The sequence below is a fragment of the Mesoplodon mirus genome (assembly GCF_964341445.2).
Source record: "Mesoplodon mirus genome assembly, chromosome: 1".
Taxonomy (NCBI): domain Eukaryota; kingdom Metazoa; phylum Chordata; class Mammalia; order Artiodactyla; family Ziphiidae; genus Mesoplodon; species Mesoplodon mirus.
The window spans coordinates 999830-1020116 of NC_138976.1; the positions used below are offsets into that span (position 1 = coordinate 999830).

The following is a 20287-nucleotide window of genomic DNA, read 5'->3' on the forward strand; positions in this document are numbered from 1 at the left end:
GCTCTGCCTGCAGCCCCTGTGGCTCATCCTTGGCCCGGCTGGCAGCCCTCACAGGAAGCGCCGGGGAAGGCCACCACGTCCCCTATAGCACTCTGAGCTGCACGCAGACGCGGCTTCCAGATCACAGCGCCCCATGTGTGCGACCACAGCGCCTCTCTGAGTCCGGGCGGAGCGGGACCCTCATCTCTGCCCAGATGGGGGCTGGTCCTTTCTCCTTTCCTCCCGGGCTCGGAACCGAGTCCGTGTCAGTCCCCGTCCCCTACCTAGGTGTGGCCCGTGAGCCCCCTTCCCGGGGACACACCCACATGCACATCCCCACAAGCATGCACACACACACACCTGCACACACACACCTAGGTGCTCACGGCCACTTGTTCTTCACTCAGGGCTACCCGCGTCTGCAGCCCTGGGGTTCACGGCCCTCCATCCCTGCCCCGGCCCCTTCCCCTGGAGCGCGGCCGGCCCCCTCCCTCCCGCCCCTCCTCCTCTTCCCCTCCACCACCAGGTGGGGGGCACCTGTTGAAGGATGACGTGGCTCCTCCCCCAGCCAGGCAGGGGAGGGGTGGGCGTGGGGTGCCCCTCCCCCTTCCCAGGAATAAACAGGTCTGGGGGTTGGGGCTCTGAGCATCGTGATCTGCAAAACGAGCACTGCAGGGTGAGAAGACGGGCCGCTCGCTCCCCACACACGGGCCGCGCCCACGCCCTGTCCTGGCCCCCCAGGGCTCAGCCACAACCGTCTCCAGATGGCCGGCTCTGGGTGGGGGCAGCTCCCTGCCCCGGAGCCACCCTGCCCACTCGCCCCGAGAAGAGCCAGGCCAGGGCAGGGTAGGCACGGAGGCTGCAGTGGCCTCCCAAGGGTCCCACCCCATGGCGCCATGGGACCCGGCGGCACAACGGGCACCAGCGTCCCCAAGCCCCAGGGGCCTTGTGGGAGGTGAGACCTGACACAGGCCCCAGAGACGCGGGGGAAGGTCGGTGTGGGGACCCCGAGATCGGGCCAGTTGGACAAGCCAGAGTGGAGTCTGCTTCTGGGACAGCCCCGGCCTTCCGCTGCCCTCCCCAGCCCAGAGCCAGGGCCGCTGTGCCACTCAGCCTGGCCCTCCCCCGGGGACAGAGCCAGGGGACCCCGCCCGCTGAGGTGCAGCTGCTCCGGGGAACATGTGCCATCTAGGGTCTCAGAGGCCCAGTAACTGACGGAGTGGAAAAAACCTGACTCCCAGCTAATCCGCACAGACCTAAGAAATCCAATAACTTCCTTCAAAACAAAAGAGCTCCCGCCAGGGCATTCCTCCCTGAGCCTCGAGCATGCCGCCCCGCAGGGAGATCCTTCCAAAGAGACACAAGAGACTGCGTGTCTCAGGTTGGAGGCCAGTGTGCACGTACGTGTGTACGTGCATCTGTGTGCGTGAACACGGCAGAGACGACGTTTCAGCGCCCACTCCTGCCCCCGCAACAGCCTGGGGAACCATAGCTTCCTCGCCGGGGGAGGGAGCTGGGCGGTCAGACCCTCCCCGTGGTCCTGCGGGCGCCCAGGCCTCTTGGTCCCAAGGCTGGTTCCACGGTGGCCGGAGCCCCTCCGCTCGAGCCCACTCCCATTTCTAGTCTGCCCGGAGGACACCAGAGGTGGTCCCCAGGATGGCTGCCGCGAGGAGCCCTGGGTGCCCCTTGTCTTGCTGTCAGCCTCCGGTGGTGGGTGACACTGGACACCCTGACATCCAGGCCTGGGACAGTGCAGCCTGAGCTCTGGCCACCGGGCACCCTGGCCTCGCAAGCCTTCTCCAGCGAGGTCACCAGCGAGGAAAGAAGGGGTGTGATGGCTCTGGGGTGCCCCAGGGCAGGGGTCAGGAGGGTCCTGCCTGCTGGGCTGGTGGTGGGCCTGTTCTCCCTCCGGCTCCTGGGAACCGGTCTGCTGACAGGGGGGCGGGGCGGTGGGGGAGCCTGGCCTGTCAGCCCCCACACTTCCCCTCTGTGCTGGGATCCAAGCCCCTCCGGCCTGGCTCCTTGGCCAGGTCAGAGGGCCTGCAGAGGTGGGTAGCTTGGTGGGGGCCCCTTTCCAGGCCGAGATTGGCCCTGGAGGCCTCACCCAGCCCCGGCCCCTGGGAACGTGCCCCATGGACCCCCCCGGAGGTGCACAGAGCCCCCTCCACACACGCGCTTCCCCTTCTCTCTTCCCAGCAGAGGCGTCTGGACTCCTCGGGAACTGGGAGGATGCATCTCCTGGTCCTCCCCGGGCCCCAGGGCGAACAGAGGGACTCCCCGGGTTACCATGTCACACCTGGACTGGGTGGCCCCTCAGCACGTGGGACCCCCAGCCACGTGGCACCATCCTCCTCAGGGGCCCCGTGTCCTCACTGTCTGTGTCGGGGGGTCCACGGGGTGACTCTTCAGGAGCCAGACAACCAGGCCCAGGTTACCCTCTGAGCGGGGGCTACCGGGAAAGGTGCTTCCCCAGGGGCCAGAGTGGGCGCGAGGCCTCAGGACCCAGAAGGGAGGGCAGAGAGCAGGGTGGGAGGGGCTCCAGCTCATCTCTGCACCCACAGATCCTGCTCCCCAGGGCCCACCACTCAGGACCCCATCACCCGGGCCCACCTTCTCCCTACATTCCACTTCCAGGAAACAGGCAGCGTCAGCTCTGGAAGCGCCCAGGGGGCTGGTCCTGGGCCCAGCAGGCCCAGATGGTGATGGGGGCTCTGGGGCCAGGATGAAGAGACTTGATCCAGCCGCCCACAGGGCCTAAGGCCATGGTTCAGGGCCCACAGCGGGGGCCGCACGGCACCAGCCAGCAGCCCCCCGGGTCCCATCGTGAGCCCCTCAGGGGCCAACATTCCAGGATGAGCTCTGCCTGGTCTGCCCTCCCCCCGTCCAGCTCAGCCACCCACCATGGGACCTGAGCGGGGAGGTGGGCGCTGGGGGTTCGCACAATCCCGTCCCCACGCCCAGGCCCTCCCTTCCCCGACGCCTGATCATGGCGTCCATGTACAGGATGAGCGGGGTCGGGCACCTGCCTCCTTGCCCTTTCCTGATGCCGCTTAGGTTTGATGGTCAGGCCACATCGGGTGGGTCCATATCCACTGTCCGTGCCCACAGGATGCCTTACCCAGGTCCTAACATTCTGCACAGGAGGAAAGCACGCAGGGTGGGCTCCTGCTGTGGACACCCCCATCCTCATGCAGTCCCTGTCCCTGGAACTGTGGGCTGGCTCCTGGGGACTGATCACAGTGACAGCGGGGGCAGTGCCCGGAGGATGGCTTCTATCTCAAAGGACACAGGGAATGTTTTCAACCTGGCAACATGCGTATGGTGCCAAGGGGGCAGGAACCGGGGTGCAGGGGGGCTTGGTCACTAACACATTCTGTGACCTACCTCTTGTCCAGGCAGGACACCCCCTGCTCCCCCCACGGGACACAATAACAGAATTAGAGAAGGTGACTGCCCCCAGCAAAGGAAAGGATTCTCCTACTGGCTACTGACCCCAGTCAGGAGGGGAAAGTGGGTTTCTGTACAGAATGAGGGCTAGGAGGGCTGCGTGGGAGCACAGAGCTCCCTGGGGGCCGCCCGGTACTTCCAGGTCTGCAGGACAGGCTGGTGGGACCGCGGCCACCAAAGACTCAGCCGCCTGGGAGATTAAGAGGGGTGATCGTCCATCAAGTGCGAAGCCAGGCAGGCCGCGGGCGGGGAAGGTGGAGCAGGCAGCGGAGAAAGGAGGGCCCGCGCATCGGCCGCACCCCAGACCAGGCCCAGAGTGTGGCCCAGCAGCCTGGCCCGCGTCTCTCCGCTTGGGCACGTGTGTGATTCCTTCGTGTTTTTTCCTTCTTCCCATTACTGTTTTATATACATGTTGTTGGAGGTTAACTTTATAATCGTGGTTTTTTGGAAGCGGAACCTTCAGTGGGGCTGCAGCCGAGTGTGGGAAGTAGGTGCTTCCTCCGGACGACAGCCGCAGGAGCGGTGCAGTCCCTCGGGTTAGGAGAAGGCGGGCATCTCCTCACCTGCACGGGGGATCCCAGTCTCCTTAGGGGGAAATCATCCTGTCCCCCTGTTGCCGGGAAGATCACGTGGGCCTGGAGGGGAGTTAGAAGGCCGCCGTGCAGGGGGGCCATTCGTCAATTCAGTGCCTTTCAGCCCGAATCGGCCCTCCGTTACCCTTCGTTTCTGAGAACTTCACGCTGAGAGCAGCTCTCTGCCGCTGGCCTGATGCTCGTGTAGGGGTCCCCTCGCGGGCTCCCACGCCCCCTCGTCCTGTGGATCCCGGCGGGCTCAACCTGCGGCGGGAGTCACGCGCCCCAGTCCTGACGCGGGTGGGTCCTGTCTACTGTCCCCAGCGCCACCGCAGCCGACTTCTCTGCCCTCCTGACTTTCTGTTTTTTCTTGTGACAGTTTAGTAGGTGTTTTGTTTTGTTTTGGACTTTTCCCGTTTCATCGAAATATTCCACTTGGGCGTGTAACGGTGTCCGTGACATCCTCTTGTGACCACTTACATCGCCTCAGGCTGTGTTGTGACGCTGTGTCTTCTGTTTGCAACACTGGTTGTTTGTGCCTTCTGTCTGTCTGTCTCTCTCCTTCCTCCTTTCTGTCCTTCTCCCCTTGTTTCCTCATTTCTTTCCCTGACACAGACTTGCCCACGATCTGTCCACGTGATTAGCCTCTTCAGAAACCACCTGCGACTACGCTCACCTGCTCTGTCGCTTTTTCCGTTTCAGTCGTGGCTGCTCTGCATGATTTCTTCCGGAGCCGCCTTTGGGGTTCGCGCTGCTGCTCGTTCTACATTTCCTGACCGAGAGGGTTAACCCTTCTTTGGTCTCCACCGTGAACACACGCAGACAAGGCCATGGGCCCCCCTCTCCAGCTGCAGGTATGTTTCACGAGCTTTGATGTAAAGTGTTTTTAATTTGTTTAGTTCAAAATATTTTCTGATTTCCATTGTGATTTCCTCTCCGGCTCATCAGCCGTTTAGAAGAGAATTTCTTTTTTCTTCCCCTTTCCTGGGCTTCCCTGGTGGCGCAGTGGTTGAGAGTCCGCCTGCCGATGCAGGGGACACGGGTTCGTGCCCCGGTCCAGGAAGATCCCACATGCTGCAGAGCGGCTGGGCCCGCGAGCCATGGCCGCTGAGCCTGCGGGTCCGGAGCCTGTGCTCCGCAACGGGAGAGGCCACAGCAGTGAGAGGCCCACGTACTGCAAAAAAAAAAAAAAAAAGGGCCAAGCACAGGGAGTTCCCTGGTGGCCTAGTGGTTAGGATTCGGTGCTTTCACTGCCGTGGCCCAGGTTCAATTCCTGGACTGGGAACTCCCGCAAGCCACGTGGCAAGAAAAAAAAAGAGAGAGAGAGAGAGAGAGAGAGAAGGGCTAAGCACAGAGCACCTGGTGGTCCCGTGACAGGGTCAGCGATGTACCTGCTGTGGGACCACGGTGCCGGGGGCCTGAGACACGGCAGCCTCACGTCCAGGCGAGGCCAGTGCGCTCCAGGTCAGTGCTCCTTCGGCGTGAGTGGCCCCTCCACGTTCCCCGACTAAGACTGCCAGTTAGAGGGTAGTTTCCATAGATTTTTCAAGGTTTTTCTTTCTTCTAAGATATTAAAAACCACCTCTCATAATTAAAAGGCCCAAACAAATTATAATTAATAAATGCCTTTACATAAAAACGATTCATCTGGGGCTTCTCTGGTGGCGCAGTGGTTAAGAATCCACCTGACAATGCAGGGGACACGGGTTCAACCCCTGGTCCAGGAAGATCCCACATGCCGCGGAGCAGCTAAGCCTGTGCGCCACAACCACTGAGCCTGCACTCTAGAGCCCACGAGCCACAACTACTGAGCCCACGTGCCACAACTACTGAAGCCCGTGAGCCTAGAGTCCCTGCTCTGCAACAAGAGAAGCCACCGCAGTGAGAAGCCCGCACATGACAACAAAGACCCAATGCAGCCAAAAATAAAAACAAATAAATAAATAAATTTAAAACAAAAACAATTCATCTAGAGCTACAATTGTTTCACCCAGTTTTTGAAAATTTAATTACAGCTTGTTAAATGTTTTAGCAAAAGCAGAACGCGTCGGGCCGGTAGCCCTCGGTTCCCCACCGCCCCCTCCCGTGTAAGGAGCCAGCCACGGGCGGGGCTGGCCTGCTCTGTGGCCTCGGCCCTTTGATCCCTTGAGAGGTCCTGGCGTGGTCCCTGGGATGCTCAGCTCTGCTGGAAGGACCCTTTCTTCCCCAGAAGCCCTGAGAGGGGCCTCTAAGGAGCCTGGCCTGCCCGCACCCCAGAGCAGAGGCCCTCCTTTCTGTCTGGGGGACGCGGGGCCAGGTGTGCAGTGATCTCTCTGGGGCCCTGCCAGCTCTGAGCTGCGGCCCATGTGACACAGGGGCCCGTGTGGCCTCCAGCTCTGCTCTCTGGGGTCTTTGTCTTCCCCTCTTCCTACCAGCCCTGTCTGCCCTTCTGGGAGGCCGGCGCCGAGGGACACTGGGTGGGCACGGCCCAGACTGGGGTGTCGGGCACAGTCCCTGCCCGCTGTGGACACCGAGCCCTCCAGGGCTGCAGGCTCCTGCCAGCAACCGCCACCCCAGGCCTCCTGGTCTGGACTGGGCCAGCGGGTGAGCAGGGCAGGTGGGCATGCAGACGTGGGACCAGGGGCCTCTGACCCTGCTCTCCAGGGACCAGGCAGTGGTGCCTCCTGTTCTGTGGCCTACAGCTCACCCACGGAGGCCTGGTCCTCCCGCAGCCCAGGGAAAGAGGCTGCTGGGGGGCATGAAATAGGGCTGGGGTGGGGGTCCAGCTCCCAGGTGCCCCCTCAGCCTCGCCATCGTCAGGGAGTGGTGAGCACTGGACCTCAAGCTCCCAGGGGCAGGAACCTGCCACCTGTGTGCCCAGAGCCTGACATGCAGTGGGCATTTCTGTAATGCTCATCAGACAGACCCTAAGGCTCCCCAAACAGAGTGACCTGGGCCCTTTTCCCAGGCCCAGCTTTGGCCAAGCTGATGACCAGCTCCCTGACCCTCCAGCACCGGTCCGGCCCAAGCCGGGGGCTGCCCAGGTTCTCTTGAGGGAGGCTGCCCCGCCTCCTGATTGGGGGAGGGGCACAGTGGGCGGGGACAGGCATGCACACAATGGTCTGGCCGGGCAGTGTGTGCCAGGCACAGGCGTCCACAACGTCCCGTCCTGGGGACAGCGCTGACTGGCCGTGGCTCTCACCCAGCAGGGGCGGGTGCAGGGTGAGGGAGGGAGCGGGGTGGGCGTCCTGGGACCCAACAGAGCACTGGGCAGGTGGGCGTGCGTGGGGGGCAGCACCCTCCCACGTCCCCAGCGCTGTGGGAATTGGCCGATGTCCTCAGCTGTTTAACAGGACGGGTCTGGATAGGCGAGCTCTCGTGGGCAGGGGCCGGAGCTGAGCCCACGTGGACCCTGGCACCGCGGGCGGGAGCACTTCCCTCCCTACCGCCCCCGGCAGGTGTCCCTGCCGGTGGGAGCCCCAGGCAGACCCTGGCTGGAGGGACGGAAGGACAGCTGGATCCCAGAGTGATTTGCTCTGTACTCGCGCCCTTTGGTCTCTGTTTCTCGGGCATCAGATGTTTGCAACCACGGATTTTCTCTTTGGCGTTTCTTCCACTGTCGGGGACCCTTGGCGAGGGATGGGCGAATTGGCCAGGACATTGGTGTGTGGAAGGGACGCGCAGTCTGCGGGGTGGGGGGTGGGGGCGTGTGTGGCCCTGTCCCAGCACTCGACCCCCTCCCAACGGCCCACAGTCACTCGGAGGGGCTCCTCCAGGCAGCGGTTGTGGGGGCGAGGACATCGTTTCCAGTCCCTGCCTGCCTCTCCCTGGGCCTTGGAGCTCCCACGTTCCAGAAACGTCTTCTCTACAGGTCAGAGGTCATCTTGTGGGCCCTCACGGCTGGTGACCTTGGGCTGACACTGGGTGTGGGCTCCTGGGGGCAACCCAGTCTGTCCAGGGGTTCCTCCCTGTGCACCTAGGGCCCCCGTGCTCAACCCAATCCCCCAGATTGGGGTACAGACCCCCCACCTCTCTTTGTGTCTCCTGGCCGCTCACCCACATGATCTCCCCTCAGGGGCACCCGATGCCCGATGCCAGGGGTGGGCTCAGCGCCGGGGTGGTCAGTCCCGATTGCGGGCCAGTCTTGTGCCCTGTCTGACCCTGCCAGCCCCTGGGGTGGCTGTGAGGGGCAGCTCAGCCTCCCATCCTCCTAAGACAGACGCCAGCTCACCCCAGACCCAGGCACGACCCAGGAACTGGAATGGAGCCTCTCTGCCCGCCCCCTTGAAACTGCCTACCCTCCCCAAGGGCCTGTCCTGCCTTGGCCACAGGGTCCCTGGGACTCTGGGCCCCTGCCTCCCAGGAGGGCGCTCAGTGGTCAGCAGGCGACAAAGAGGACCTGAGGGGCGGGTTCCGCATCCCTCTAGAAAAGGCCAACGTGTCTGGACAAGGCGAGTTCAGGTCCTGGGCCCACCCGGGGCAGCCCAGCGAGGCCAGCAGGGCAGGCGTGCAGAGTCAGGGAGCAGGAAAGACAAGGGCAACCACAGCGCGATGGCCAGAGGAGGGGACGCTGGGGTTGGGGGGTCTGGGCACTCTAGGCCTTGAGAAGGAGCCACTCCCCACCCCCACCTCCCTGGGGAGGGCTCTTCACCAGGAGACAAGCCGATGCCCTCCTGGCCCACCCGGGAAGCAGCCCCATGAGTCCGTGAGATGACGGGTGGGCAGAGACCCCGGCCAGGTCCAGCCTGGAAAGGAAGAGGTCAGGGGCTGAGACTGACAGCGTTTAATGAAGGCATGCCCCGAGCTCCTGGGGCTGAGGTGCAGCTTCGGGGAAGACGGGAGAGAGTGCCCCACTCAGCAAGGGGGGCGGTGGGTGCCGCCACCTCCAGGGCCTTGGCTGCTTCTCGGTGCAGGGCTGCCACCGGCCTCACCTCCTCACTTCTGCAGCACAGATGAGACTCAACCAGGAGGGAGCCGCGGGCTGCTAGCCCCCTGCCACACCACCCAGCCGGCACTGCCCGCTCACCGTCCAGGACGTGAAACTGGTCCGCGGCCTCGCAGAAACCTGGGGGCCAGGGCCGGGGTCAGGGGTGGCAGGGCCGGGGCGCGAGGGAGGGCGAGGTGGACCGCGGGAGATGCGGGGACACTCACCGTACTTGGGGAAGAACAGGGTGTGGTCCTCGGTCAGGTTGGCACCCTGGACCCGCTGCTCAAACACACTCAGGAATGATTGGCTCACGGGGAGCGAGCGGGCTGCGTGCGGGACACACGGGGTTCCTGGGCGCCCACTGGGTGGGTGTGGGCTGGGCGGGCAGGGCGCTCTGGGAGCTGGGCTGTGTGCCGGGGGCTGCGATCTGACCCCTGCCCCCCACCCCCGGTCTCCTCTCTGTCCCCACAACTGGGCCTAACGGCAAGGGCAGGGGAAAGGGAGGGGAGAGTCCATGTGCCCATCCGGCCCACCCAGACGGCCCTGCGGGTGTGCAGACCCGGTCCCGCGGGGACGTACCGTACAGCTTCACCGACAGCTGCCGCGCCCGCTCCAGGTACAGGACGGCGAAGCCCCGGTAGTCCGTCTCCCCAACAACCACGTCCACCGCCCCTCGGGCGCCTCGGGCTGGGCGGAGCCAGGTCGGCGGTCAGCCTCACCCCCAGCCCTGCACCCTTGTCCCAGTGGCCCGCGCCTCACCTTGGAGCAGGAAGCGACCTGGGAGCCCCGTGTCACCGTAGAGCTGCCGCACCTGCCAGCAGATCCCATCCCTGGGGGTTGGGGGCGGGAGGAGGCACAGCAGGCTTGGGGACCCCAAACTGGGTGGGGCCTCCCGGGACACTGGTCGCAGGGCCTCAGGCCGCAGCAGGGGTGGGGTTGGGGGCTGGGGCGGGAGTCGGGAGGCTGGGTGGGGGCGGGGCTCCGTGCCGGGACTCACAGCTTTCGCAAGGTGCTGACAGCCATGGCTGCACCCTGAGGAGTCACATGCAGTGTGGTGGCCTCAGCCCGGTGGCCCTGCTCCTGCAGGGAGCGGCACGAAGAGGCCACGGCCACAAGGAACCAGGTCCCTGAAAACTGGGAACAGGCCCCGTGAGGGCGCGCGGGGACGGGGCCGCAAAGCTGGGCGAATGCCGTGCCAGCTCCTTCAAACCTACCTGCTGAGCATCGAAGTTGGCCTTGGGCTGGATGGTGCTGATGGGGGACGGGGGCCGAGGGGGTCTCTGAGCCCTCTGACCCAAGGAGCCGACGGCCAGGAGCAGAGTCAAGAGGGATGCCGTCCTGGGGGGCAGCATGGCGACAGCAGCGACAGTGACAGGCCTGGGGGCGGCGCAGGGCAGGATGGTCAAGTCCCGGGTCGGAGTCCACTGTCCAGTGCTGCCCAGCCGTCCGGCCCAGGAAGTCTGTGTCCATCCTCCCCCCCGGCCCTGGCCCCTGGCCCGGCCTCACGAACTCAGCCTCGCCCTGGACATCTGACCTCGACCCTGCACTTCCCGGCAGGGCCCTGTCACCATGTCCTGTGTACAAAGTCCGAGTTGACCTCTGGCTTCTTGCCCACAAGCCCCCACGTGACTTCCAGTGTGGCTGGTGCTCATCCCTTTGCATAGTCATCTCCCTTAAACCGCCAACAGCTCCTTGAGGTACGGACTAGTCTCATCCCCATAGCGAAGAACACTTGTGCCCGACACTGGGAAGCGCCAGAGCCAAGTCTCGAACCGGAGATCTCGAGCCTCGCCCGCAGCCCCGCCCACGACCCACGGCGTTCGGCCGCCGCCCCTCCAGGCCGCCAGGGGCGCTGTTTCTGGAGAGACCGAGCAAACACAGGCGCACAAAGAAGCACCGCCCGGGCCGCGGGGCCTGACGCGCAGGCGCAGTAACAGCCAACGCGGGCTGCCGGGCTCGGCCCTCGACGGCCATCGATGCCTCGGGGCTCGTGGCGTTGGCCTGGCGGGCTCGGTCATAGAGACGCGGCGGCCGGAGCGGCGACGGAGGGCGGAAGCGGGTCCGCGGGCAGAGGCCTGGCACCGGGGCGGGGACAGCGCAGCCGGGCGGAGGCGGCCGCGGTGAGTGCGCCCGGCCCCGGGAGCGTCGACACCAGCCATGTCCGAACCCCGGCCCGGACCCCAGCGCCCTGGCCCCGGGGAGCGTCGTCACCCCGCCCCGATCCCCGGCCCGGCCCCCCGGCCCCCGGCCCCAGCTCACCCGGCAGTGGCCGCACTGGCCCGTCGCCCACCTGGCAGGGCTCCCCTAGACCAGAGGGCAGAGGCCAGGGCCGGCTGGTGTCCCTGGCGGCGTCTGGGGCAGGCGGGCTGGCCCTCGTCCCGCCGGCCCCAAGTCTCTCCTGAGGAGGATCTCTGTCCCATGTTGACAGCTCCGAAGCCTGGGGCAGCAAGGTCAGAGAGGCAGGGTGCACAGGGGTCACCGACCCTTCGTTTCGGCCTCAGAGTGGTCACCAGCCCTGCCAGCCAGATGACTCCCTGGGATCCTGTGGGGGGAGGTCAGAGGGACCCACCCAGGGCCCCACTCAGGACAGAAGGCTTGTCCTGAGGAAGGGGCCTTTTGGGGTGAGGGTGGGGCCTTTTGGGGTGAGGGTGGGTCTGGGGTCTCAGGGCCCGCCGCCAGCTCCACCTCAGGCTGGACCAGGCCCGGAAGCTGCCTGTTCCGGGGATCCCTTGGCCTTTCCGGGGACCCTCAGGAGTATGGGGTCCGAGGAGCGTGGCTGTCCAGGAGGCTTGATGAAGCTCCTGGATCCTTGGCCGGGGGGTTCTCCGCACATGCTTAGTCCAATGGAATTCCCAGCGGGGCAGTTGGTGGGCTGCCTCAGCTCAGCCGCAGGCCCCTGCGCCTCTCCTTGGGCCTGGGGGCTGGTGTCCTCCCTGGTCCACCTGGCGGCTAAGGGGACCATGCATGGGTTTCAGGGCCGCCTGGGCAGAATGTCACGATGGATGAGGGGGGCATACCCCTGCTCCCCGACAGCCTCGTTTACCAGATCTTCCTGAACTTGGGCCCGGCCGACGTGCTGGCCGCGGGGCTGGTGTGCCACCAATGGCAGGCCGTGTCCCGGGATGAGTTCCTGTGGAGAGAGCAGTTCTACCGCTACTACCAGGTGGCCCGCAACGTGCCCCGCCACCCAGGTCAGCGCCTGCGCTCCTCCCTGAAGCCCGCTGGGCCTCATGCTGGTCGAGGACAGCCAGGCTGTGCCTCAAAGCGCAGGGCCTGGGAGGGAGGCTGAAGGGTGGGCAGGGCTGGCCCCTGGCGGTCAGGGCCCTGGCTCTGAGGCGTGGGGCCCCAGTGTGACACGCCCATACACACACACAGCGGCCACATCCTGGTACGAGGAGTTCCGGCGGCTCTATGACACCGTGCCCTGCGTGGAGGTGCAGACCCTCAGAGAACACACCGACCAGGTCTTGCACCTTAGCTTCTCCCACTCAGGCTACCAGTTCGCTTCCTGCTCCAAGGACTGCACCGTGAAGGTGAGGGCGGCTAACCCTGTAGGGAGAGAGGGCCAGGCCACGAGTGACAGCTGGCCCGTTTGCTGCATCCGCATGGCGAGGCCTGGGACCTGGATCACCCGGGCTGGGAGGCTGGGGCTGGGCGGCCCTAACTGCCTACAGAGAAGAGAAGGTCCCGCTCGCAGCTGCTCCAGAGCCGGCCCCAAGCCCCACGCACTCACATCCCTCCGGCAGTCTGACAGCCACAGACAGGGGGCCCCCACCGGATGGCGGTTTCCAAGCACCGGCTCAGCCGAGCCGACAGGGAGAGGGGCCCCGTGCAGGGCGGGATCATGAGGTGCGCCTGCTCGGCCCCCCATGCAGATCTGGAGCAACGACCTGACCATCTCGCTGCTGCACAGCGCAGACATGCGGCCCTACAACTGGAGCTACACCCAGTTCTCCCAGTTCAACCAGGACGATTCTCTGCTGCTGGCGTCCGGTGTGTTCCTGGGGCCCCACAACTCCTCCTCGGGCGAGATCGCCGTCATCAGCCTAGGTGAGAGTGGGCCGAGGGTGGGCGGCCCTCCCACCAGGGCCGTCCCACCCAGGCCCCTGCTCCATCTCCATCTCTGCCCCGACAACCCCGCCCCTAATGCCCGGCTCCGCCCCCCCACCTGGACAGCCCCGCCCCATCCCTCCAGCCCCGCCCCCCCACGCCTCGCCCCATCTTGCTGCTTCCCCCAGACACCTTCGCCCTGCTGTCCCGCGTGCGCAACAAGCCCTACGACGTGTTCGGTTGCTGGCTCACGGACACCAGCCTGATCTCGGGAAACCTGCACCGCATCGGGGACATCACGTCATGCTCTGTGCTCTGGCTCAACAACGCCTTCCAGGTGCGCGAGGGGGGGCCCTGCGGCCAGCGGCGGCCCCCAGCAGCCTGTGCCCACCCCCGTGCTCCTGCCCCCAGGACGTGGAGTCGGAGAACGTGAACGTGGTGAAGCGGCTTTTCAAGATCCAGAACCTCAACGCTAGCACCATCCGCACCGTCATGGTGGCCGACTGCAGCCGCTTTGACAGCCCGGAACTCCTGCTGGACGCCGGCGCCCCTGGCGCAGACCCTGGCTGTGTCTTCGACCTGAGCAGCGACAGCGAGGACCAGGTGGTCGACCGGGGCCCGGCCCGCTCCAAGGGCTTGCGGCGCCTCCTGGAGGGCCGGGCCCAGCCCCAGCCGTCAGAGTGCGCGCTGGAGACCAAGGCGGCCGAGCTGCTGGCCCAGGGCCACACCAAGCCCCCCGAGCGCAGCACGGCCGCCGCCGGCAACAAACTCCTCATCTTCACCACGGGCTGCTTCACCTACTCGCCGCACCAGATCGGTGAGGGGCCCGGGCGAGGCTTCCCAGGGCGGGGCGGGGCCAGTCTGTGCGCAGAGTCCCTTCCTCCCTTTGCCCTGGGGGTGAGCGCTCGTGCAGACCCCCGGGGCGCACCTTCAGATCCAGGGGCACAGGGCCGGTGGCGCCACGGGCGTCTGGGCGCTCCCAGGCACCGAGGCGCCGCCCCCCCGGCCCCCCCCCCAGGCATCAAGCAGATCCTGCCGCACCAGATGACCACGGCGGGGCCCGTGCTGGGCGAGGGCCGGGGCTCCGACGCCTTCTTCGACGCGCTTGACCACGTCATCGACGTGCACGGACACATCATCGGCATGGGCCTGTCCCCCGACAACAGGTGGGCCTCTGTTGGCAGCCTGGGTGGGGGCGTCCGCAGGCCCCTACTGAGGAGCGTGCCCACGCAGGTACCTGTACGTAAACAGCCGCGCCTGGCCCAGCGGCTCGGTGGTGGCCGACCCCATGCAGCCGCCACCGATCGCGGAGGAGATCGACCTGCTGGTGTTCGACCTCAAGACCATGCGGGAGGTGAAGCGGGCCCTGCGCGCCCACCGCGCCTACACGCCCAACGACGAGTGCTTCTTCATCTTCCTGGATGTCAGCAGGGACTTCGTGGCCAGGTCCGGGGGTGGGGCCGGGTGGGGAGGGGCCCCGGCGGGCGGGCAGGCGGGGGCTCATCCCCGGCGCTCTCGCAGTGGGGCCGAGGATCGGCACGGCTACGTCTGGGACCGCCACTACAACATCTGCCTGGCCAAGCTGCGGCACCAGGACGTGGTCAACTCAGTGGTCTTCAGCCCCCAGGAGCAGGAGCTCCTGCTGACAGCCAGCGACGACGCCACCATCAAAGCCTGGCGCTCACCACGCACTGTGCGTGTCCACCAGGCCCCGCGCCCGCGCCCGCGCCCCTTTTTCTCCTGGTTCGCCAGCCAGAGGCGCTGAGGGGTGCTGGGACCCACCGAGGAGGCCACGGAGGCCCATGGCCGTTTTCCGGGGGGGCTGAGCTGCTGCCCAGAGCGCGCGGGGGCAGAGAAGCTTGCTGCAGAAATGCCTTAGGACGTGGGCCCCGCAGGGCCACGGTGGGGGACGGCCTGGCCCCCACCACGCTCGTGCACGCACACCGCCTCCCACAGCTGTGCCGCTCAGCCCTGGGCAGCCGGGGCCGTCTCTGGCTGGCTTGGGCTGCACAGGACACTGGGCCCCCGCTCTTCACCCACCCCCTTCCCCTGGGCCTGGGCTCTGGGACAGTCTGCACAACACGTTCCCCTCAGCCAGCCCTGTGCGGCCCTGGCGGTGTTTGCTGGGCCCAGCCTTGCCCAGGGAGCCCAGGCCCCCTCTTTTGGGAACTTCCCAGCGTCAGGGTCGAGATGCGGGTCAGGCTGCCATGGGCCCAGGGGACCTGCATGTCACTGGTCACCTGTTCAGGGTCTGAATAAACAGTTGGCAACAGCACAGTGCCGACCAGTCTGTGCGGGGAGGGGCGTGGCATCCAGCGTGTGCAGGGAGGGCATGGCATCTATATGGGCCCTCGTCGTGCCTGCTGGACAGGGCGGGTGCCCCAGGCCACACGCTGGAGCTGTCCTGAACTGGGCAGCGGGACGCGAGTCTGCGTCCCCAGCCGCTGCCCCCGCTGCCTCTGTGGACAAGTCCCTGAGCGCAGAGACTCTGGAGCACGTCCGGCACGTGTGTGCTCCCCGCCAGCAGGGGGCACAGAGGGAAATGGCCTGGCAAGTGCTGCCAGGCACCAGGGACGGCAGGCGGGGTGGGCGGCGGGGGGGCCAGTTTCAGGGCTTTGAGTCTTCAAGGGGGTGCCCTGGCTGGGGCCTGGCACGTGACGATGTGGACACAGAGCAGAGGTGGCAGCAGAGGGCCGGGGGTGGCCCCAGCTGTACCCTCAGTCCTGGCCCAGGCCCATCCTGGGGGCTCACCTGGCCTGCTTGTTCCTCACGGGACACCCCGGGGTGGAGCAGTGGTGCCGAACTGCCATCGGCTCCACACTCAGCACGCGCCATGACGGTCGAGAAGACAGACGTGGATGGGCCTTGGGGGACAGCATGTTCCTCCAGGCCAGAGGCAGCGGTGAGCAGAGGCTGCCCCGGTCGCCTGCGGGGTCAGAGCCAAGCTGTCCGCAGGCAGACGGGCTGGGCAGGGCTGGGTACAGACACGAGGTTGGGGAAGCTGACCCAGGAGGAGTTCAGACTGGAGGGCAAGGTTCCCGGAGGAGCCAGCCAGTGGCACAGCTGTGCCCCGAGGACAGAGCCCCAGCCCCACGGCTGCAGCGGGGAAGCCTGGGACCCTGGATCTGTCTCCGAACCACTGGGCGGGTGTGAACAGGGAAGGGAGTCCAACAGCAGCGGAGCCTGAGCGCTCTGCCCGGGACCCGCCTGGAGCCACAGGCCGGAGCCCAGGCTAGGCCTCAGACAGGAGCCAGGAAACCCCACGGACACCACTGCTCTGGGGTAGCTGCAAGGTGATGCGGTTTCTGGAAAAGACTGGAGATATGTTTAATTTAAAGCCATCAAGGAAACCTACAAAATCTATAAAACAAAAGCAGCGGAATTGGAATCAAGAACATGCAGAGGGCTTCCCTGGTCGCGCAGTGATTGAGAGTCCGCCTGCCGATGCAGGGGACACGGGTTCGTGCCCCGGTCCGGGAAGATCCCACATGCCGCAAAGCGGCTGGGCCCGTGAGCCATGGCCGCTGAGCCTGCACGTCCGGAGCCTGTGCTTCGCAATGGGAGAGGCTACAACAGTGAGAGGTCCACGTACCACAAAAAAAAAAAAAAAAAAAAACCAAATTGAAAAATTAGAAGGGAGCCAACAGAGAAGAGATAGGGTGATCGGAACTAAATGCTTAACACACGGATAGAAGGCTGGACCAGGCCCACCTGGTGTGAGAACTGGGAAGCGGGTGACAAAAAGCAGAGAAACAGAAACGTGCCAGAGGAACGGGGAGGCCCGGGAGGCGGGGGAGGGGAGAGCAGGTGGAGACGGGGGTTGGAAGAGGAGACCCATCCCCAGAGCACGCAAGCTGAGGTCTGACCGAGGGCAGCAAGCACGCTCGAGCCTCCAAGCTCCGTGGGAGGTGGGTGCGGGTGGGGAGGGGGGTGCAGGTGGGGAGCTGGCTCGAGGCCCTGCCCCTCCGGAGGTGTGGCCAGAAACCTGAGCAGAGGCACGGGGCAGCCGAGGGCTCCGAAAAGGGTGCCATGGCAGGCGGGGCAGGGGTGGCGGCAGCACTGGGGCCCCCAGTACCGGCACCTGTCACCAGTGCCCACCCTCAGTTCCTGGGCCTGCACGTGGCACAGCCGCCAGCCTGCCATGGGGTCGGGAAAGGGGACTCGTGAAGCTGAGTGAGTGCGGAGAGGCTGGGTGATCCCCGGGGGCTGTGTGGCCCCAGGTGTGGCCCCAGGCACAGCCAGACTAAGGAGGGGCACGACAGAGCAGGGTTAACAGGAGTGCCAGGTTTCAGGCTGGAGGCCAGATGGGGTGCCAGCAACCAGACCAGAGGGAGCAGCTTGAGAAACAGCCCGTGAAGTGGTTGTGACGCCCAGGACCACCCGTGAGCTGCTGCTGTGCTCCTAAGAATCAGGCCCAAGGCTCGGTGAGCTTGCAGAGCAGCACGCAGGACCGGCCGGAAGAGCATGGCTTTCGGGGCTGGGCTGACGTGGGGTCCAGCCCACGGGCGGCAGTGGGGATGTGAGCCTGAGCCTCACCAGACCCACACCTGACAAGGTCAACATCCAGAATCTAATGTACAGTTGCCCGGCACACGAAGAGCTGGGAAACGTTCAGCTCAAGGGAAGCCAAGGATGGTGAAGTTACCTGACAGAGACAGAGTGGCTGTTATAAAATGCCTGAGTGAGCAGTCAAACACATTCTGCAGTGGGTATTAGGATATAAACGCTCAGCAAAGAAACAAAAAAGGGAAATAACCAAAAATTTAAGACTCTAGACAAACTCAATAGCAGGATGGAGAAGTCAGAGGAAAGAGTCAGCGAACTTGACTGAAGACAGGACGACAGAGACTGTCCAGCGTGAGCAGAGAGAAAAAGATCAGGTAAAGGAAAATCAGAGCCTCAGGACCTGTGGGACGGCAAGCAAAGGTCTAAGCGCAAAAGGAGAAGAGGAAGCGACTTGAAGAAATGATGGCTGAAAACGTCCCCAAATTTGGATGTAAACCTACAGATATAAACCTACAGATCCAAGAGGTTGAGCAAAAGGACAAACTCAAGGACATCCACACCCGGACACATCTAAATCGGTGCTGAAAACTGAAGACAAAAGAAACCTGAAAGCAGTGAGAAGATGCACCCTGGCCCCAGGGGAACAGCCTGTGGTGACTACAGATTCCTCATTAGAAACCACGGAGGCCACAGGAAGTAGCACTTTTTTTTTTTTTTTTTTTTTGGGTGCGCTGAGGGATCTTAGTTCCCTGACCAGGGATTGAACCTGGGCCCCGGCAGTGAAAGCCTGGCGTCCTACCCACTAGGTCACCAGGGAACTCCCAGAAGTAGCACATTTTTAAAGTGCTGGTGAAAAGGAAAGACTCAGCCCGGAGTTCTATATCCAGTGAAAATGATCTGCTCTAACAGAAATGCCGATGGGAGCTCTGCTGACAGGAAGGAGATGGTGTCAGGAAACCTGGACGGTCAGCAGGGAGGGGACAGTGACAGAAACGGTGAACACTCTCCTCTTGAGCTCTTCAAACACATTCGGCTGCTGAAAAGAAGTTTGTTATGATGTCGTCTGGTGACATGTCCAGCACACACAGAGGTAACGGGAACCACAAAGGGGCCTCCAGGGTGGTAAGGTTTCTCCATCCCAGTTAAAGAGCAAACTACTAATTCCAAGTAGACTGGAACAACCACTAAAACCATAAAGAGAGAGAGTATCACAACAGATAAACCAAAATTGAATACTGGGACTTCCCTGGCGGTCCAGTGGTTAGGACTCCGCATTCCCAATGCAGGGGGCACGGGTTCAATCCCTGGTTGGGGAACTAAGATCCTGCGTGCTGCATGGCACGGTCAAAAAAAAAAAAAAAAAACAAGCAAACAAAAAACACAGAGAGAACCAACAGAAAACAAACACAAAATGGTCAACTTATATCTAGCATATCAATAATTACATTGTTGTCAACGTGAAACTTAAAAACAAAAAAACCTACAACCCAATTATGCCATCTCTAAGAAACTCAAATATAGTATACGTTAGTTAAAAGTAAAAGGATGGAAAAATGTATACCACAAAAATACCAATGAAAAGAACCAGGATGTTTAATATCAGACAAAGTAAAGCACATTTCAGAAAAAGTCTGTTACCAAGAAAAAAGAGGGACATTACACAGATACAAGAGTAAATTCACCAAGAAGATACAACCATCCTACATGTGTGTGCACCTGACAACAGAGCCTCAGAATACACAAAACAAGGAGTGACAGAATGAGAGGAGAAACAGATGCATCTGAAGTTACAGTTGGAGACTCGGTGCTCCTCAGTGAAAGTCAAACTAGTCACAGAGGCAGCAACATGCAGGAGAACTAAGCCCTCCCCTGTGTTAGCTTCCTGGGTGGCTGTAACAAAGTACCACAAACTGGGAAGTTTAAAACAACAGAAATTTGTTCTGGAGGTCGAAAGTCCAAGGTCAAGGTGCTGGCAGGGCCACTCGCTCTGGGGGAAGCCCTGCCTGGCCTCTTCCTAGGTTCTGGCGTTTGCCAGACATCAGGTGCTCCTGACCTGTAGATGCATCACTGCAACCTTCTGTCTTCACGTGGCATCCTCCTCCCTGGGCCTGTTCACGTGCTCTTCCCTCTGTGCACGTCTGTGTCCACATTTTGCCTTTTCAGAAGGACACCAGTCATGTTGGATCGAGCCCACCCTAATGACCTCACTTTAACGTATCTCTGTGAAGACCGTATTTCCAGATAAGGTGACGGTCTGAGTTACTGAGGGTTAGGACTTCATGTCTTTCGGGGAGTCACAATTCAACACGTGACAACTGTCAGCCAACTGAATCTAATCGATATGTATGGAACAGTCCCCTCACCGACAGCAGAAGACATGTTCTTTTCTCTTTTTATTTTATTTTATTTATTTCTTTATTATTTATTGGCTGCATTGGGTCTTCGTTGCTGCGTGCAGGCTTTCTCTAGTTGCTGCAAGCGGGGGCTACTCTTCGTTGCGGTGCGCGGGCTTCTCCTTGCGGTGGCTTCTCTTGTTGTGGAGCACGGGCTCCAGGCGCGTGGGCTTCATTAGTTGCGGCACGCGGGTTCAGTAGTTGTGGCTCACGGGCTTAGTTGCTCCGTAGCATGTGAGATCTTCCCGGACCAGGGCTCGAACCCATGTCCCCTGCACTGGCAGGCGGATTCTTAACCACCACACCACCAGGGAAGCCCTGACATGTTCTTTTCAAGCGCACATGAAACAGCCACCAACGTGGACCACAGCCTGCATCACAAAACGAGCTTCAGACACAGGAAGACAAGGGGGCACAAGTCAGCTGTAAGCAGA

At 63.1% G+C, this 20287-nt stretch overlaps 2 protein-coding genes across 6 annotated transcripts; one reads left to right on the forward strand and one right to left on the reverse strand.

Annotated features, from left to right (window-relative positions):
* Nucleotides 1–8697: 8697 nt before the first annotated feature.
* On the reverse strand, nucleotides 8698–11324 carry C8G (complement C8 gamma chain; the record flags this gene model as incomplete). The annotated part of the gene is made up of 8 exons (XM_082609064.1): nucleotides 8698–8918; nucleotides 9004–9042; nucleotides 9129–9230; nucleotides 9484–9591; nucleotides 9664–9734; nucleotides 9902–10038; nucleotides 10119–10281; nucleotides 11164–11324. 8 exons carry the CDS (start codon nucleotides 11322–11324, stop codon nucleotides 8905–8907), a joined length of 795 nt encoding a protein of 264 aa, XP_082465190.1. The 3' UTR covers nucleotides 8698–8904.
* Nucleotides 10839–15229, forward strand: FBXW5 (F-box and WD repeat domain containing 5). 5 transcript variants are annotated; one of them, XM_082608660.1, is made up of 9 exons: nucleotides 10842–11024; nucleotides 11880–12095; nucleotides 12280–12437; nucleotides 12780–12954; nucleotides 13143–13291; nucleotides 13366–13771; nucleotides 13973–14120; nucleotides 14206–14400; nucleotides 14476–14865. In XM_082608660.1, the coding sequence occupies exons 2-9, from the start codon at nucleotides 11903–11905 to the stop codon at nucleotides 14717–14719; spliced, it is 1668 nt and encodes a 555-aa protein (XP_082464786.1). In that variant the 5' UTR covers nucleotides 10842–11024; nucleotides 11880–11902; the 3' UTR covers nucleotides 14720–14865. The 5 variants fall into 5 exon arrangements, with proteins under 5 accessions (XP_082464782.1, XP_082464786.1, XP_082464785.1 ...); XM_082608659.1 differs by having other exon boundaries at nucleotides 10843–11024; nucleotides 14188–14400; XM_082608656.1 differs by having other exon boundaries at nucleotides 10839–11024; nucleotides 13973–14400; nucleotides 14476–15229.
* Nucleotides 15230–20287: the final 5058 nt, after the last annotated feature.

Excerpts from the sequence above, each read along its gene's own strand:
- FBXW5 (XM_082608656.1), top strand. The coding sequence starts at position 11,903 with ATGGATGAGGGGGGCATACCCCTGCTCCCCGACAGCCTCGTTTACCAG. Across the intron at positions 12,096-12,279 it reads CAACGTGCCCCGCCACCCAG|CGGCCACATCCTGGTACGAG; the intron begins GTCAGCGCCTGC and ends ACACACACACAG. Across the intron at positions 14,401-14,475 it reads AGCAGGGACTTCGTGGCCAG|TGGGGCCGAGGATCGGCACG; the intron begins GTCCGGGGGTGG and ends GCGCTCTCGCAG.